General features: G+C 41.4%; 1 protein-coding gene across 7 annotated transcripts in view; it reads right to left on the bottom strand.

Annotated features, from left to right (window-relative positions):
• Positions 1 to 18,959, bottom strand: part of LOC131108086 (signal-induced proliferation-associated 1-like protein 2) — a 104,248-nt gene that overhangs the window by 43,530 nt on the left and 41,759 nt on the right. For all 7 annotated transcript variants that reach the window (XM_058058842.1, XM_058058840.1, XM_058058843.1 and 4 more), the window contains 3 exons: positions 10,097 to 11,825; positions 6,055 to 6,188; positions 2,518 to 2,706 (listed from right to left, as the gene is read on the bottom strand). In XM_058058842.1, coding sequence (XP_057914825.1) covers positions 2,518 to 2,706; positions 6,055 to 6,188; positions 10,097 to 11,606 — 1,833 coding nt within the window. In that variant the 5' untranslated portion in view covers positions 11,607 to 11,825. The remainder of the gene's footprint in view (positions 1 to 2,517; positions 2,707 to 6,054; positions 6,189 to 10,096; positions 11,826 to 18,959) is intronic.

The following is an 18,959-nucleotide window of genomic DNA, read 5'->3' as shown; positions in this document are numbered from 1 at the left end:
TGTGTGTGTGTGTGTGTGATTAGTACATAGAACGCACAAAGAAGCACAAACAACTTGTCGCTGTCACCTTTCGTCCTCCTGAAAAGCACAGTGTGCTGTTGTCAATGAGGCATTCAGGCACACTTTGGATTCATGAGTGTTAGCAGAATCTGTTTTGTTCTTAAATGAAAATTAATATTGAATTCAAGAAAGACTTCGTATTAAAGCACAATAGCATCTGTTACAATAGGATTATAATGTAAAAGGTAGGAACCTGTAACACAGGATGCGGTGGGAGGGATGATTTTAGGGAGACACATAACAGTTAGTGAGCCAATCCAGTGTGTGTAACGATGATAGTACTTGCTGCTGAAGTTTAAGCAAGCTAGTATGTAAGTAGCTCTTAAGTTACGGTTATAACAGACTTGAGTGAAACAACGTGCATTTTATAATTGCAGTAAATCAAGTTGCTCCAAATTAAAAACAAAAGCTGTACAACAATAATGAAGCTAAGACATTTGGGGTTTGGTATTTTCCCAGCGTTTAATCTTTATGGTTTACATGAAAAGCTTACTTAGGAAAATACTTTATGATGCTATCACCTGAAATCACATCTCAAAATGCGATTAAACGCCTGATGGATTTTCCAGTCCATCTGCACACATGTGAAATACATTCACTTGTACGCTTGTCTCCTTTTACATTATGGTTATTACGGCAGCCAAAAGTGCTGCTGCTTTGAGGGATTCTCTGTCTTCACTAGCCAAGAAAACACACAAAATAATCAGATAGATGTAAAAATATAAGTAAAAGACTAACATCTGTTCTACACTAGCCACTGTGCGCACACACATAGGAAAAATATTGAGTAGGTGCACATGAATTATGCCAGACAGAACAAACTGTCAGCTTGTTGAGGTGCTGAAAGTCCATTTGGGTTGTGGGTTGAATGCCATGTTTAACATTTGACTTTAATGATTAAACCAGGAGTGTGCAAAAATATGGATCCCCACAAATAAAATTGGTCACTACTTGAATCTATCCATCCTTTAATAAAGTAAACTTGTGGTTATAATAGAAAAAAAACTCTCATGTAAACTCTTATTAAGAGCGACATGACACTCACATTCACATTTTAAGAGGCTGGCCTCTGTCGTTTGGAAGGATGGCTTCATGCTAACAAATGTAATTACACTGATAAGTAGCCGTATCTCTGATAGTCAGACAAGCGAGTGCTGCTTAATCCTTGCAGGCTTCTTCCCAACCAATAAGTCGACAGCTAACACCAGACTGTGCCCTTATCGCTAACGGACCACTCAAACCGAGATAAATCTGAGTGACATCCTTTGCCATTGAAGAAAAATACATCATCACAAGTTATTAAATATAAGCTCCTTCAGCAACCAGGTGATACAAGTCTAAATAATCAATGTAGGATACACAGTGTGATGATTTACATTGATTCTAACAAAGTGAGACATTGCCTGTCTTTTATTCCTTCTGGAGGTTTGTACTATTTTATTGTTTGATGAAAAAATAAGAAGGTCATATGAAATAAATTGCTAAATAAAAGTAATGATTCTAGTATTGAACGGGCGGGCCGTATGTGGCCCCCGGGCCGTAGTTTGCCCACCCCTGGTTTAGAGTGTCTGCACAAGACCTTTGGGAGTATCGCTTCATCCCCAAATTGTCATCACCCACCCTCATATACAGTACATTTCATGGTAAACACCCATTATGTATGTCGCTGCAAGTCTTTGTTTGATGAAAAAATAAGAATGTCATATGAAATAAATTGCTAAATAAAGTATTGATTCTTTCATGTATTCTTTAGAGAAGGGGTGGGCAAACTTTTTGACTCGCTAGCCGGGACGCATTGATTTAACAAAATTGACAGGGGGTCCGACTATATATTTTACAGTCCACATGGAATTATTGTATCTGTAAAAGTGTCATGCAACCTGCTATTTGTGCTCGTGTCACTTTTTTCAGGAGCACTTTGTAAAGAGCAGACCATATCAAATAACCAAATTGATAAAAAAAAAAAAAGTTACCTAAACCATGAAAATGTTGGCTCAAGCCATGTTGCCAGGTTGTATGTTAAGTTTCAATGAAATACTTTGGAAAGAACGGGCGGACCGTATTTAAACACTTGGCGGGCTGGATGTGGCCCCCGGGCCGTAGTTTGCCCACCCCTGGTTTAGAGCGTCTGCACAAGACCTTTGGGAGTATCGCTTCATCCCCAAAATTGTCATCACCCACCCTCATATACAGTACATTTCATGGTAAACACCCACAATGTATGCCGCTGTTGTAGTCATTATCTCAGCTGCTGGCTTCTGGGTTCAACATTTTGTTGTGACATTCCCCATTTATGTAGTTAATAATAAATGGCAAGGCGCTTTCAAAACATTCCCCAAAAATGTCAAATTATTCAGAAGACTGCCATATTCTCCATACAGGCGTGTGTGTGCTCCTGAACAAGACACTTAACATTTGACTGCTTAATCGCCGGTCACCAAAGATGTCTGCACTTACCCCCTGTTCATCCAACTTGAGGAGCTGCTCTGGGACTTTTGGAGAGTTGATGGCAAGCCTCAAGCATTGGATGTTGAGCTCCGGGATGACGTATTCAAGTACTTCTTTCAATGGCAACCCGCGAGCTGTCCCGTGTCGTGCCGTGGATGGAATCGCATCTTCAAGGATGGCCCCACGGAGGGTGGTCAGCTGTCGAGACACACATAATAATATTACCTACTACGTAACATATCAAATCATCACTCAAAACTAAGTATTCTCCGGGTATTCCGGTTTCCTCCCACATTCCAAAAACATGCTAGGTTAATTGGTGACTCCAAATTGTCCATAGGTATGAATGTGAGCGTGAATGGTTGTTTGTCTATATGTGCCCTGTGTTCATTAGGAAGGCAGGAAGTGAACAAATGTAACAGTTACTGATTGTAAAAGTACCAGATGGAGGGGTAGGATTTAATAAGCTTTGCTTCTTCCTACTCCTTTTGGACATGTGGAACTGTGAACTGATTATGGGATGCACTCAATTGTAATCTGATGCATGTTCAAATTCAAATAAAACCATTACCATTACCATTTTGCCCAGCCCCAACTATCATGCATGCCTACAATGTATACCACAGGGCATCTCCCAGTTTCAATCAACAATCATTTTCTCATGTAAAGGCAGAAGCAGTGCAAAAGTGCTTATTAAACATGTATCATGTATCAATGTAGAGGTGTTTTGATACTTCTAGTTGTAGTCTATGTGACACCATCTGTAGAGCGGTGGTGTCCTCTACTCATAAAACATCTATGCACTGTACTTCCAAAATGTTGAGACACACATAATAATATTACCTACTACGTAACATATCAAATCATCACTCAAAACTAAGTATTCACTTTATAAAGTCGCTAAATAAAGGACCGGATGTCATGAAATGGTGCAGGTGTACCCAATTATGTGGCCTGGAAGCATATTAAGGTTAGATCTCAGTGTGCTCCGACCATCTAGGTCAGCAAGTCTGGAACAGTGTTTTGATGATGGCTTGAAACATTTTGTGTCAAATGAAAATGGCTAAGCTCGTGCCTGCTGCCGTGAGATCCAGTTATGATACAATTTTATGTCACGTCGTGCTATTTAGGGCAACGGCTCATTACAGCTCCGATGGGCAGCATTAACATCTCCCATTATAAATAATGAAAACAGTCTAACCGTACGCTGGATGTTAAGTGTTATTTCAGTGTTACGACCATTAATGTGCCAGTAACGGTTGACGCAAACAGCTTTAAGGTGCGCTGCCCGTAACGATGTGTTGTTGTTAGGAACATTACTGACACATTTACACCTATGAATCTCGCTGCTATCTGCACGGCCTGTGGACTTAGATGTCAGCAGGCAATGGTTGCCTGAGAAAGAGAGAGAGAGAGAGAGAGAGAGAGAGGCATGCTGGAAAGCAGATTACTTAACAGCAAGTGAGAGTGGGATAGAAGCAGGGAGAGCTGAGGCTTAATCATAAGCGACCATGCAAATAGACGCTCCAGTGGTTAAAACATTGTCTGCGTGCAACATGCAGGGTTAGCATGACCCAGATACATTGTTTTATCGTGGGAGTGCCGCCGCGACCCAAGACTACTTGCTGGATATCGGTGACATTTCTTTGCCTCACACATCTGTTGCACCTGAATTATTCATTGGCTGAGACCACCGAGCATCTATCAGTGAGAGGTTCCCGTACCACCAGGGACGGTGGGACCGTGCATCCCGGTTTGTGGATTAATAATGCCGTGTGCACATTGGAAAGGAGAGTGAGCAAGGCCAATGGCAATGAAATGGCATCGGTGTCTGCTAGCGCATGACCGACCGACCAAGTCACAACTGATACGGAACCGTTGGACACGTTTGGGTGGTTGATGCAGACTTGGGAAGCATTTGTCACCTCTCCTTTTCGGGAGCGCTGAAGCATTTCTGCACACATACAGGCTTTTCACAAAGGAAGTCGTAATCACTCATCAACTGAAGCTGTTGGGCAAGGCAGGCGGGATGTTTGGCATGGCAGCAATGGGACTTGCTGCTTATTATATTATTATGCTCATTAATCAAGAACAGACTTTCTGATCTCCAAAAATGATGCAACAAGGGGAAAACGTCTTTAAAAATAATAATAATAATAATAACTCTTGCAATGGGCTGCACGGGGGAAGAGTGGTTAGCGCGCAGGCGTTACAACTAGGACACCCGAGATCAATACCACCCTTGGAGTTTGCATGTTCTCCCTGTGCTTGCGTGGGTTTTCTCCGGGTACTCCGGTTTCCTCCCACATTCCAAAAACATGCTAGGTTAATTGGCGACTCCAAATTGTCCATAGGTATGAATGTGAGTGTGAATTGTTGTTTGTCTATATGTGCCCTGTGATTGGCTGGTGAGACAGCTGGGATATGCTCCAGCACCGCTGATGCTGATGAAGGGATGAAGAATTTTTTGTTAAATAAATTAGTTTTAGTTCATTAGGACGGCAGGAATTGAACAAATGTAACAGTTACTGATTGTACAAGTACCAGATGGAGGGGTAGGATTTAATAAGCTTTGCTTCTTCCTACTCTTTTTGGACATGTGGAACTGTGAACTGATTATGGGATGCACTCAATTGTAATCTGATGCATCTGATGCAAATTAAATTAAACCATTACCATTACCATTTTTGCCCAGCCCCAACTATCATACATGCCTACAATGTATACCACAGGGCATCTCCTAGTTTCATTCATTCATTCATTCATTCATTTTCTACCGCTTTTTCCTCATGAGGGTCGCGGGGTGCTGGAGCCTATCCCAGCTGTCTTTGCGCGAAAGGCGGGGTACACCCTGGACTGGTCGCCATCCAATCACAGGGCACATATAGACAAACAACCATTCACACTCACATTCATACCTATGGACAATTTGGAGTCGCCAATTAACCTAGCATGTTTTTGGAATGTGGGAGGAAACCGGAGTACCCGGAGAAAACCCACCCATGAACGGGGAGAACATGCAAACTCCACACAGAGATGGCCGAGGGTGGAATTGAACCCTGGTCTCCTAGCTGTGAGGTCTGTGCGCTAACCACTAGAACGCTGTGCCGCCCCTCCCAATTTCAATCAACAATCATTTTCTCATGTAAAGTAGTGCAAACATGCCTATTAAACATGTATCATGTATCAATGTAGAGGTGTTTTGATACTTCTAGTCGTAGTCTATGTGACACCATCTGTAGAGCGGTGGTGTCCTCTACTCATAAAACACCTATGAACGGTACTTCCAAAATGACCTTAATGACTTGAACATGTCATGCTGAACCCGCAACGCTGGTGAGGATAAGCGGCACCAAAGATGGATGGATGGATGGATTTTTTTGCTGAGCGCGACATGAGGAATAGTCTTTAAAAGCATGTTCTGAGGAGAGGTCAGTAGAGAGCACTAAGGAAGCAGGTGTCTCCACCGTGGATCAGTTCAAGTCCATTTTTATGACAGTAGGCAATGCAAAAAAAAAAGAGTAAACATGAGTGCATTAAGTTTACCTGACTGGTTCTGAAGGTGATTCGATAGTTGTACTGCATCCCGTCTTTCTCCTTTCCATCATCCAGCCGCTCCCTGCGGACGCTGACTGCCACAGGTCCCAGATTTTCATCGACACCAAAATAGTTTTGATGCTCTGGAAATGTATATAAAAAAGCATTGATATGTAACATTTATTTCAGAGCTTACGGATACTGATCAGCTGGTATTTTCTGTGTCGGATAAGCATCTTTGTATGTGTCTTTATATGTATTGAATGGTGTAAAAAGGGTTAGAGCTTTAAAAAAAGGCAAGCTTTGACAGGGATTAAAATGAGACACAAAGGTCCAACAAGGATCTGAAATCAATTTTCTCATGATTACAACGCCAGGTCTGCTGGAGTTGAAGTTTTAAAAAAAACACAATCACAATAAAAAAAGGAAAAAAATGTAGCTCTGTTAATTTCCATTGTGCAACGGTAACTCATTACTGTGTGTGGATTTAATTCAGATATGGATGGATTTTTTTGATTTATTTTAAATTGCAGGAGCTCAGTGATGCAACAATGTAAGATAATCTTTTTGTTTTCAGATGAATCCCACAACAATCATACATGTCTAAGATCAGAAAATTATGGGATTTGTTCCATTTTTGCATCCGTTCCGTGTGCATGCAGCTTAAATGCACATCGCCGTCATTGACAAAGCAGCAAAGCGCATGAATAATAAACGACCTCTATAAAGGTAATGCAGGGTTATCCATGTGAGGAATGCACGGCTTGTCGGGGACGGTGGACTGTGGGAAAATGCTCCGTGAGGCATGAGGTCAAATGCTGGTAGGATGCCAAGAGGCAACTGAATCCTGACTGTGTCGACTGCGGCGGAAAGTTTTTTTTTTTTTTTTGTCAACACATTTTCCATAACATGTCACTTGCTCACATGGCTTGGTGTTGACAATATGCCAAAGGTTGCCAAATAGATGACTTCGGTTGTCATGTCAAATAACACCTCGTGTTTGTCATCCTGTCAAACTGCGATGCAGTCAAAACTCCAAAGGTCAAACATCAGATGTGTTAACTTTTTATATACAACAGTATGTTCAGACGTTAGCTTCTTTAGCCCAGTGCCTTGCTATGTATGTATGTACGTATGACCCATATAAAATTGTGCTTGGCCTTTTGGATGTGGATGGAACACTGTCCGTTAGGGCACGCCTCGGGGAGCGACACCCCGGCTGATGCTACGATAGCTTTAGGCAATCAGTGAGATCAATGTTCAACAGGCCAGGCTGATAAAAGCCTCCTCTCAAGTGGTGACATACGGTTGCGCTTGTGTGAATGTGCTTTGTTTGTGCATGGGTGTGTATGTGCGTGAGGTGATGACAGACTTGTCTCTCTGATAAAACGCCTCATAAAAAAGGGCATGTCTACAGTCACATACTGTGAAAAAGCATCCTCTTGTAAAAAAAAAAAAAATGCCATTGTCACATGGTACTTCAGTTATCCAAGCTTATCTGGCCTGTTTTACGGGAGATGCTAAATACACTTCAGGAAACCAGTTCTTGCAAAATGAAGACAGGCAACATTTACAGTCAATAATTACCTGTTGAAGTTCAATGGCACATGTAAACATACTGTAATAGTCTCATTAACCTCGCCAGTAGGAGTTACATTGACACATAGAGCTTAATTTAAAGCGGAGCATATTTTGGAGGACATTCAGGCATCTGACAGTGTTAAAGGTGAAGCAGCTGTTTTCTGCGGGGCTTAAAGGTTGGGAAATTCAATCTGCTGAGAGAAGCCAATCCTAAGACAGTGGGAAAACCGATATGTATAATGATGTGATGGGTTGGGCTGGCATGTTATTTGCAGCCACGCTCACAGGTGTTTTAATGGGAAGATCGGGGACCTTGACGCGGTTTCACTGACCCCATAGTTTCATAAGAGGGGTCCTCGCAGTGCAACAGCTGCAACACACCCTCTCTCTCTCTCTCACCTCGTCCTTCTCACATGACCAATCACAGCTTCTCAACAGGGTTGAGCGCAATATCACTTGGGAGGACATAACAGCTCCTTCTCCCAAGGAAGAGAAACATACGCCCTCGCACCCAACACAAGTCGGCTATTGTTCGAGCCCTTATATCATCTGGTCCTGAACAAATAACCGAACGGTCAAGATATCCGATATGATGATTTCAAGCTGCTCCGTTTGGAAACTTGCTCTCCCACTGTTCTGGCTTTTTCTCAAGGAAATAGATTCCACAGAGTCGTTTATTTTCAATGATATCATCGTTGTAACAATGATGATCGCTTTTGCATGCATTTGCAAACCTTGCCAACCTTGAAGAATTTGTATGAGTGCTTCTTCTCGTGACTTGAAAAATCAAAGGATGCTTCACTGTGGTATTTTTACAGGGCCCCTATGATTTCCGTGTTAACGGAATTGCTGAATTGCAGAAATGAACAAATTGTGAATGAAATGCCGAAGAAACCTTTGTGTCTTGGATGTATTTCCCCAGCGGACCGCTAAATCGTGGCAGAATATAACAAACAGGACCACGCCCCCTCCTGGCTGAACATTGCAATTAAACCTCCAAACTCATCTCTTACGGAGCGTCAATGAAAGCTAGCTGGGTTAGCTTAGTTTAGCAGAGCATGCTAGTACAGCTCAACGTGTGTGCTTACAGCAAGTTGTGATTTATCGCTTTTTACAATGTCCGCTGGCGTTGTACAAGTTCTGAGTGAAAATAGGAATGAACAACAGAAAACACACTTCATCACATCCTGTCTAATTGTGTAACTAAAAAACGGGAATTGCATCGTCTTTTTTAACCAGAAGCATGAATGGGCATTGGTTTAATGAGGATTTTGTAGTGCAGACATTCTATTAGAAAAGTAAACCAAGCTACATCCATTTCTGAAGTACTAAGCAATATTGTCTGATGGTGTATGTAATGCATTTATAAATGTAAGGATTCTTGCATTGAATTAACAGGAACAATTTTTTTTAGGAATTTAGGAACACATTTGCAAAGGTTAAAAAAAACAGTGATACATATTTAGCAACAAAACCGCTATGAGTTATTAATGTCAACATTTCATCCTTTTCATGTTACAATATGCCCTTTACTGTATTTTCCCCATTTTATTTATTTAATGTGCTGCCAATAACAACGAGCCACAGGCCGCAAATGGCCCCTGGACTGCAGTTTGGACAACCCGTGCTTTTATTATTGCTTTGTCAGTTTTGGGCGTGTAATGTGACTTCAACTCTTCAACCACAACTCTTGTCAACTATTAGCTTCCTTCACGGCGAGAAAATGATGGTAATTAAAGAGAAGGGGAGTGTTATTGCAGCTGGAACTAATCGGTGCGTTATAGCCGTCGTTTTATGTTAGGTTATGTCATTTATGAAACGTCGGTGTCAAAATGTGTGCCATTTGCGAAAGTTTTGTACATGTTGGTTTAACATAAATGTCTTGAAAGAAGGTCTACCGCATGCGTATGAGAAGAAATAAACCTAATTTTCACCACCTCAGATATGGCACAGTTTTGACTGTTACTTGCAATCTATATTTAGAATACTATCACAATTTTGTATTAATGTCGACGGCTGGTACCTGTGTGAGTAATTATTAAAAACTGCAGTATTTTTTGCTCTTCAGGTCAGGAGAGTTGGTCTATCGGCGTCAAAATGTGTGCCATTTGCGAAAGTTTTGTATATGCTGGTTGAACATAAATGTCTTGAAAAAAGGTCTACCACAAGCGTATGAGAAGAAATAAACCTAATTTTCACCACCTCAGATATGGCACAGTTTTGACTGTTACTTGCAATCTATATTTAGAATACTATCACAATTTTGTTTTAATGTCGACGGCTGGTACCCGTGTGAGTAATTATTAAAAACTGCAGTAATTTTTGCTCTTTAGGTCAGGAGAGTTGGTCTACAATCAATCAAAATGTATAAATTGTGCATTGTTTCATATGATATTACAACAAAAAAGCATGATGGGTAAAAGAAGCTGATATACAAAACATTGTCATTTGGTAAAAATGTCTTTCTTACCTTTTCCGTAGAAGAACTTGTGGTAATAATATGCACCAAGGTCAATATGCTCAATGATGTAACGTTTGACCTTCTCCCTGTGGATAGGCTGGTTCTCTCTTGGCACCTCCAGTACAGAGACACCTGCATTGGTGCAGTGGGAGCTTAGAGAAGATTCAAAGGAGCAGCTCTCTGACACGCCACTGTAGTTGGCATTGTTGGCTCTGGAAAGCGAGATCTTTCTCTCGCCCTCGCCACCGATTTCATTGCGAAAGTGCGGGCAGCCCAAAACCAGGCTATTGCTTTTCCCGTCCCCGTCGTCAGCATCCAAGTTCTCCTTTGGGTTCAAGTCTTCCCTGCTGCCTAGTGGTGACTCAAAGAAGACCGAATTTCCGCCGCTATATGCGGTGGCTCCAGTATCTAGTCCTGGTCCTGTTAAAGCACCGGCACCACCACCGCCGGGCACTGCCCCCGGTCCGGCTGAAGCTGCTGAAGCCCCCGTTGTTGTGTTCTTTCTCTGGCTCAGGTTAGCTCTGCTAGCTACAGCTTCGCTGATGTTAAAAAGAACGCTCTGAACATCGTAATGAGCAAAGCATTTTTGAAAGCTGAGCGGCCGTCGGTCATCCTCCAGAGACAGTCTCAAAGCGTCACTTTCACTTTTAATTGTCCGCAATTTCCTGAACAAAGACGTTTCACATGACTCTGACTTGAGGCGCCTCATGAAAGATTTCTCCCGTTCCCTGCTGTAAAGGAGAGCGCTGTCTATGTAGTCGTATCCTGGAATGGTGACAATCTCGCCCCTGGCAATCTGGGCTGCTGTTTGTAAGCTCGGGGAGAGGGAGGCGTCACACCGCAACAACTCGGGAAAACCCAGGGGCGGTACACTCCGGTGGTCCAAGGTGTCCACTCTGTAGCCCTTGAGCATTGTGAAAAAGCCGTCCTCGCCCAAGCCCTGGCGGTCAATAGATGATGTACTTCCATATTCCCGATGTAAGGAGGCTCCGGTGTTTGGATTAACGGCGGTCTGGTCTAATACGTCTTCGGAGTCAATGTCACTGATGGTGACGTCACTGTTGCTACGCTGTCTAATCGGATGAAGACCTTTTAGTGGCGAGTGGCCGAGGAGGTCGCTCAGTGTGTACTTTGCATCCGAGTAGTCTTCCTCCAAACAGACTGGTTCGCCTTGCTCGAGGATTTCCATAGTATGGTCCTGCTGGCCGTTCTGAAATATCGGTATCACACTCTGATAGTTCGGTGACGGTCGTCCATCCCAGCCGTCTTTCCTTGGCGGCCATTCTGTCACCCTGGCCCGAACGCCCATTTTAGGCATTGCCGGAGTACCGTTTGTTTTGCCGGGAGCTTCAGGTTTGCCCTGCATGTTGGAGCCTGGTGGTCCCATGCTCCCATTGAGGGCTTTGAGTTTCCTGCTAAATAACTCCTCTGACTGCATGGATCTGATGTATTCTTCTGGGCCTCCCACAACTCCCACTAGTTTCGATTTATTATCAATCACTGGGCTCAAAATACTCATATCTTGAGAGCAGACTCCTTGAAGAGCAGACTTCTATGGCCCTTCTTCATTATATCATGTGATGTGCCTGCTATTAATAGGAGGAGAAGAAGCCTCTTTATTGAGTGGATTTAGCAGCCGTTGTCATAATTCACAAAAGGCCACTGCGGCAACGACTGGCACACGGCATTTGGAAGTGAGGGACAATGTCTGGAGTTGAGCCGCCCGGAATAGGTGGACCTATGGCACAGGGAAGGAAACACAGAGAGAAATATTAACACACATTGACTGAAAACCAGGACATCTTGATATAAAACATGCAAAAAAGTGGATCTTGTTCTTCTTTCAAATGATGCAGCTCACTGTGTTAAACAAACGTGGTACATCATGCGACAAAAGACACGTTGGTAGTCCATATGTAAGATTTTAAGTTGGAAAAAATGGCCTCTTACGAGCCCGGGATAGCCATAGCATCTGAAACACGCAACAGGCCTCCCCAAACAATTCACCCAGCCCCTTTTACCCGTGAAGGGCCAACCATAGTTCCCGATGAGAGGGTGAGGCAATATGTCAAAAAAGGTACCATATTGACATTTATAACACCCTTTTTTATGTTACAAAAGTCTTTCACTGGTACCACACTGAAGTTTCACTTCCTGTATACATTTAAGCACTCGATTACACATAACAACTTAGATTATCCAACTACCACCCAGTTAATGCCCCCCTCCTCCATGTGACACTTGGGAGAGTCCAATAAAGGTAATCAGCCTCTGGCCTGCACTCACATGGGCGTGCCTCCATGTTTGTGCCCTGACCAATCACCTCAAACAAAGGAGAAACTGATGAGAAATCCAAAACCATTCATTCATTATTTCATATAGACAAACAACCATTCACACTCACATTCATACCTATGGATAATTTGGAGTCGCCAATTAACCTAGCATGTTTTGGTTAGCATGTGGGAGGAAACCGGAGTCCCCGGAGAAAACCCACAGGGAGAACATGCAAACTCCACACAGAGATGGTCGAGGGTGGAATTGAACCCAGGTCTCCTAGCTGTGAGGTCTGCACGCTAACCACGAGACCGCCGTGCCGCCCGAAACAAAACCAATGACTTCTAAATGAAAAACTAACTAACTAACTAAAGTGGCAATTAAACAACTTAAATGGCAAACAAATATAATTAAAGTACTAACCAGAATATATGTAAATAACAAAAGCCAACTATATACACAAATAGAAACATGACAGTGTGGAGGCGGGGCATACACCTGATCAGTGAGGGACGATTGGCAGCTCCCTCCATACCACACCATACCACCAAATGTAGCTCTTTGGAATATTTGAGAAGAGAATGGTCTGATAACCAAACAGATGTATATCAGCTTGGCCAATGTAGAACAGATGGCGGTGAAGCAAATTGCGGTAACAGGAGGCAGATGTTCAGCTCCGTGTTTACATGTACAAATATCTGATACAACTGCCTGCAGGATCAAACCTGCAAATAATGTGCAGGGATATTTTTGCACATCCAAGCCTACTTTTTATGTAATTTTGTTGTTGGTTCAGAAACAATTATCAAGATCCTGTTTAGATAAAAGCGGGACAATAAATGTGATAATCAGAAAGATATTATGAGGCAAAATTCCTGCTAGCATAAATTCACAAGGGAAGCTGATCTTATCCTTTTCCTCTCAACTGAACTAAGAGAAAAATAAACAAAAAGTGACATTATTGACATTTGTATTCAATAGTCTCATGTAAACCGTACAATGTGCCTCTCTCTGTTAATAATACACAAAATGGTCCGCTGATAACCTCACCAACTCATTACTGCGTGTCAGAAACTGATTTTCTTTAGCTTTTATCCCCGCTGACAAAAGCCAGACAGCGCCGTGGAGTGGTTCAGTCACTCGCATGGTGATGGTATGGATAAGTGTCTTTGCTGGAATCGATTAAAAACCAGCTGCGTAAAAAAAGTCAGTTATGTAAATGCATGTTTGCCCCAAACACAACAGCATGCTCGTAGAACATACTGTACATAAGTACTGTAAACAAGTTCCTTTCATAAACTTAATCTCCTTGTATGGTCTCATTTAAACCACAGGCTATATAATTTAAATGGACAACATAATAAAGATCGACATATCATCCTCAACCCTAATAAGTGTTTTTGTCGATCCTGTGGGCTCGGTAGAGGACATTTAGGAGTACATTAATCTCACTGCACAAATAAGATGCTTCGACCACAAAGAATGTCAGTCTTTCTACGCTGACCTAAAATATGCTTTCTTGTTCTTTGGGGAAAGTGTGGTTTATTTTTCCCACTGCCGCAGTCATCTAAAACATCACAGAAAATTGGGAACTGCCTCTAGTTTCATACTTTAGCAAATGTAATTGGTCATGTAATGGCTGCTGTATTCGAGTGCCATTCGAGTGCCCCCCCAGGCTTTGTTTCAGCTCTCGCCAAAGGCCCTAAACATTTAGTCTACTTCCAGGCAACTGTTTATATTTCTCCGTCATCTACCAATAACAGGAGGACAAACTATGTTGGAATGGAAATGTGGGTCACATCCAATAACTACACGTTCAAGTATACGTGTCCCTGTGGACCAAACGCAGTACATGCATTAGTCAAATATATAAACTCTGTCATGATAGTTTTGCACAAAAAATGTATTATCTATTACCAAGTAAATGTCATCTGTATACACCAGTCATTATTTGCACTATGACCCATTTATCATTGCACTAAAATTAATATATCTGCAATGTCTGCTCCTGCATATGCTCCTGTGCAATACTATGTGTATATTTAGGATATCTTGTATATATCTTGTTAAATTGTCTTTTTTACTCTACTTTTGTATACTTTTTTTAACTTGACTACTGCACTGAAAGGAAAAGCTCTCCAATCTCGTTGTCCATCTTGTATAATGACAATAAAGGCCATTCCATTCCATTGCCATTCCATTCTTTGCTTTGCTCACAAGTTGTCTTATTTATTAAGAAATCTCTCATTTCCATGACATTACGGTATTTGAACACCTAACAACTCTACTGTAAATATTTTCAAGTGGGACATAGAAATAAAAAATGTCCAACCATCCACTGGGGCATCATTTAGTGAACCAGTAAGGGCAGCACGATTATTTCTTTGTTCGCAAATAAATTTATAGAGTATTTTTCACCAAGGCTCCAACACATGAAGAATGGAGTGAAAACCCTTGTTCTCCGTCCAGACCTAAGCCTGGCTGTCTTTACAGATAAAACAGGCTTTAGCATCCATTATGGATTAGATGCGAGCGGAGTTAATAGCCAGTTGTCTGGCATATTTTGCAAAATCGCATTTGTTTTATTAAGCTGCCCTTTTTCTCTTGTAAAACCCAAACCTCAGATTTGAAGTGTGGAAGGGGATTGAATGAATTTGGGACACTTTTGTCTTCCTTTTCCATGAAATATTTAAATTCATAAGTGAAAAAGTCAATCACTTGCTAAGTGGCTAGAAGCACAAATGTATTCTTAAAGTGGGAAACACACGTCAAGAAATCTAATTTAACACAGAAAAATCTATCAAAGGTATATATTGTAATCGTGAAAGGGAAGGGAGATCTGTTTCTGGACTGGTTACTAAACAGCATGTGATTGAACATCGTCTTTTCATGCTCACAAATTGAGTAAAACACAGCAAAACGTGCCACCTGTTTAAACACCTTTATCAATGGTCACAATGTAACAGAGGTTTTATTTTCTTTACAGGTGAACAAAGAAAGTGACACGCTGCAAACAAATGTTCACTTCTAGGCTCAGCTCAGCTGAATCACTGGCTACAGACAGATAAGGCGTGCGTCATAATAAAAGGCAAAGACACTGTCCAATTACCTTTTCTCCTGTTTATCATGTTGCAGAGAACCCAGTTGACTATGGCCAATAGCAGACTACACCCTGGATTGGCAGTCAATCCCGGAACACATACAGACAACAATTCACACCAACACTAACAAAGTGTGGCTCAGCGTTATGTACAGTACGTTATACTGTATGGCAGCCGGATCGGCCCGATCTCATAGCGGAAACCCATTATATCCGCATCTTCAAAATACAGTGAATAGGCAGCCGATCCCGATCCTGAAAGATCAGATCGGGACACCCCTAATTGTGAATGTAGTATTCTACATTATCCACAAGATATCAGTAATTGTTTGGTGAGACAAGCACCAGACGTGATCGCTGGAGAAGCCTTTTACTTAAATAAGGCTTAAATGATCTCACAACAGGCACAATAATAATACTAATAGTAATAATAACCTAATAATCATAATGATCTCAAACACTTCTATGCTAGGACTACGTTATGCTAGCCATAGCATTTCAGTATGTGGAATCAAACTATGGAATGGATTGAGTAAGGACCTCAAACAATGCACAACGATGAGCCAATTCAAGAAACAATACAAGCAGTTGATGTTTGCTAAATACAAGGATGAAGAGTCTTGAACCAGTCATGATGTGCTATACATATCACTATATTGACACTTACTATGGTACCCATTATGTCATTGGATGCTCATATCACCTCCTACTTTGGTACGAGGTGCATTATTAAAAAAAACAAACAAAAAAAAAACCTTAAACTGTATTATTATATTATATTATATTATTTATAAATAAAACCATTACCATTACCATAATAATAGCACAAGCTACTGTTGTGACCATAACCCACGACCAGCTAAAACTCAACATTGAACCACCGACATCACTTCCGTCTGTCCACCTGCCACTAAGTCCTCCGAGGGAACACATTTACTGTGACACACATGAGCAGGAGTTATGTCTTAAATGGGTTATTTACTGTTATTATGTCTACTATATTGGGTAATACTAGTGTTTCTTCTTTTTAAACAAATCAGGAATAGTAGTGTGCAGTAATATTTATGAACAATTTATTAGCATATCACCTTGTAGCTTGTAGCTTTAACAGCATGTTTACTTCCGTTTTTCCATTGAGTGCTAAGCCTTCTGGATAATGTTGTACACATCGACATTAACATCTCTGAAAAGGTAGTCACACTATGATTATGAATCAGTTTAAATTGACTGCAGTGAAATTGTGTATATCTAACTCCTACAGTAACGTTTATATCTAGTATGTTTATATGAGATATGCATTTTATTTATAGTTACTGTAAAATCATATATTGAAATGAATGATCACAAATGTTAAACTAATGACAGTGGGTGTAGTTGAATGTGATAATGTGTAGTGAGCAGTGGATTAACTGTGGGTTTTCCATTTATGGTGACTGCTGACTGAGATAAGGGATAAGATTAAATAAATCCTGGACCTTAGTCTGGTCTGAAGCAGGCTAACTCCACATCCACAGAATAAATATCCATGGTAATTTATGTCAGAACCCCTTTCCACTATTGTGCAAGCGGTTCACAGATAAATCAAGTGCAGGATAACTTAATCCCTTATCCTAGTTTTGTGCAACAGGGCCCAGGTAAATAGCCTAAATAATTTGCCTGGTTGTTTGTGTTGCTATGGAAGGTCACGTAAAGGTGAGAGGGTTTCTATTTCATGTGGGAGACAAGTCAGGGTAAACTATTGAACATGGTGGTCTGTGTTCGCCTTCCCTCATTCTATTAACTACTTTCCCTGTGACAGTGATTAATGAACACAGTTGTACCATGTCTCCTTCCACCTCTAAACGCGCCACACCCACAACTAATGGAGAGTGTGGCAGACTCCATGGTCAGCAGAATGTGTCTATTGTGTGACCTGAAGGAGGCTGTTTTCTGTTTTTACTCCATAGTGGCAGCGTGTTCTTAGAAGGTAGCAGATGGCGGGTAGGCGGGCAGCTTTCCTCATAGCCCCTTATTACTAAAGTGAAGGATAGTTATTATAGATGTTTAACACACAAGAGATGACAAACCAGAGGACTGAATGGATAAATACAAATAAAGGCAGGAGCAAAAATGAGACAAAAGACAGCCATAAAAACAAGAGAACTCAAGAGACTGCATAGATCCCCCAAGGAGGAATAAAAACATTTGATAGCGGCCTGAAGAACGTAAGCGATACCATAGTCGATATGTTGAGAATGTTCCACATAAAGTCGTATCGCACGTTATGAAAAACTGAACCAGAATAAGCCATTTCAGAGCCAGGGCCAAGCCTCCATTCCTACATCCATCCATACAATTTCGATGCATATGCTGGAGCCTATCCCAGCTGAGTTTGGGCGAGAGGCGGGGTACACCCTGGACTGGTCGCCGGCCAATCGCAGGGTATATTTAGACAAACAACCATTCACACTCACATTCAAATCTTCCATTTTTACATGTGATATCTAAAATAGAATATTTTTTTGCCTCATCAAACTACATTTTGTGGCAAAATTGGACAAAAAATTGGACAAAAAACGTTTTTTCCCTTTCCACGTCTGGCCCACACTCACACTGTTTTACAGCACCCGGGCTTCCGCATGTTTACATATTTAATCACTTTCATTTTCAAGACCGTTCTGGTTCTATTGCACAAGGTGGTGGTTATCGTTAATGACTGTCAAGAGGTGCATTGGCATTAATTACATGACTCGACAATGTTATGCTGTGTATGAACAATGTTGCCGGATTGTGGCCTAGCTCTTCCAGGCATGCTTTGGCCAGCCAAGTGTACTAGTGTACTGTGTTTGAGTACAGGTCAAAGAGCTCAAACTAGTCCAATGAACCGGAACTAGGGGTGCCCAAGCATGGCATGGATGGCCTAATACGCCCTCAAACTTGCTGAAAAGGAGTAATAAATATGTCTTACAAACGAAAGACCATTTACCATTTACTTTTTTTTTTTTTGCAATATTCTCACGATCGACCGGAAAAGTCCCAAAGATCGATGAGTGGCAATGTGAACACATTGAAAGTTAGTGATTTGGTCCGCAACATAATCCAGGCTGATGTGTTAATTTGTTAATTTGCAATGATAATAGGTCTGCTTTCATGAATGACTTAGGGAATGACAAAATATTCACACCTGAAAAGCTGAAATCAGAGAATATTTACATTTTAAATAAAAAAAAAATCATTGAAAAGCAGTTGTCGTTTAATAGGATGATTGGTTATGGAGTTAATACAAATTTCAGACCTCAGGATGGATAATCGGTTATTTTATACACAAAAAAAGGGAAGTCTAAATTTGTCCTGGTGGTCATTCTGGAATAGATTGTGTTCATTCGATGTTGTACGGTACATACTCTAACTCTCTATGCAGTACCTGAGTTTGAAACAAAAGGCAGCAGATGTTCTCTTGAATCAGATGCAGGTTACAATTTTGGTGTCTTTGGACTCGAATTGACGATATCAAAG

Source organism: Doryrhamphus excisus, chromosome 20 (genome assembly GCF_030265055.1).
Source record: "Doryrhamphus excisus isolate RoL2022-K1 chromosome 20, RoL_Dexc_1.0, whole genome shotgun sequence".
Classification (NCBI taxonomy): domain Eukaryota; kingdom Metazoa; phylum Chordata; class Actinopteri; order Syngnathiformes; family Syngnathidae; genus Doryrhamphus; species Doryrhamphus excisus.
The sequence above is the reverse complement of the archived record's forward strand: the minus strand, read 5'-3'. Positions and strand labels throughout refer to the sequence as shown.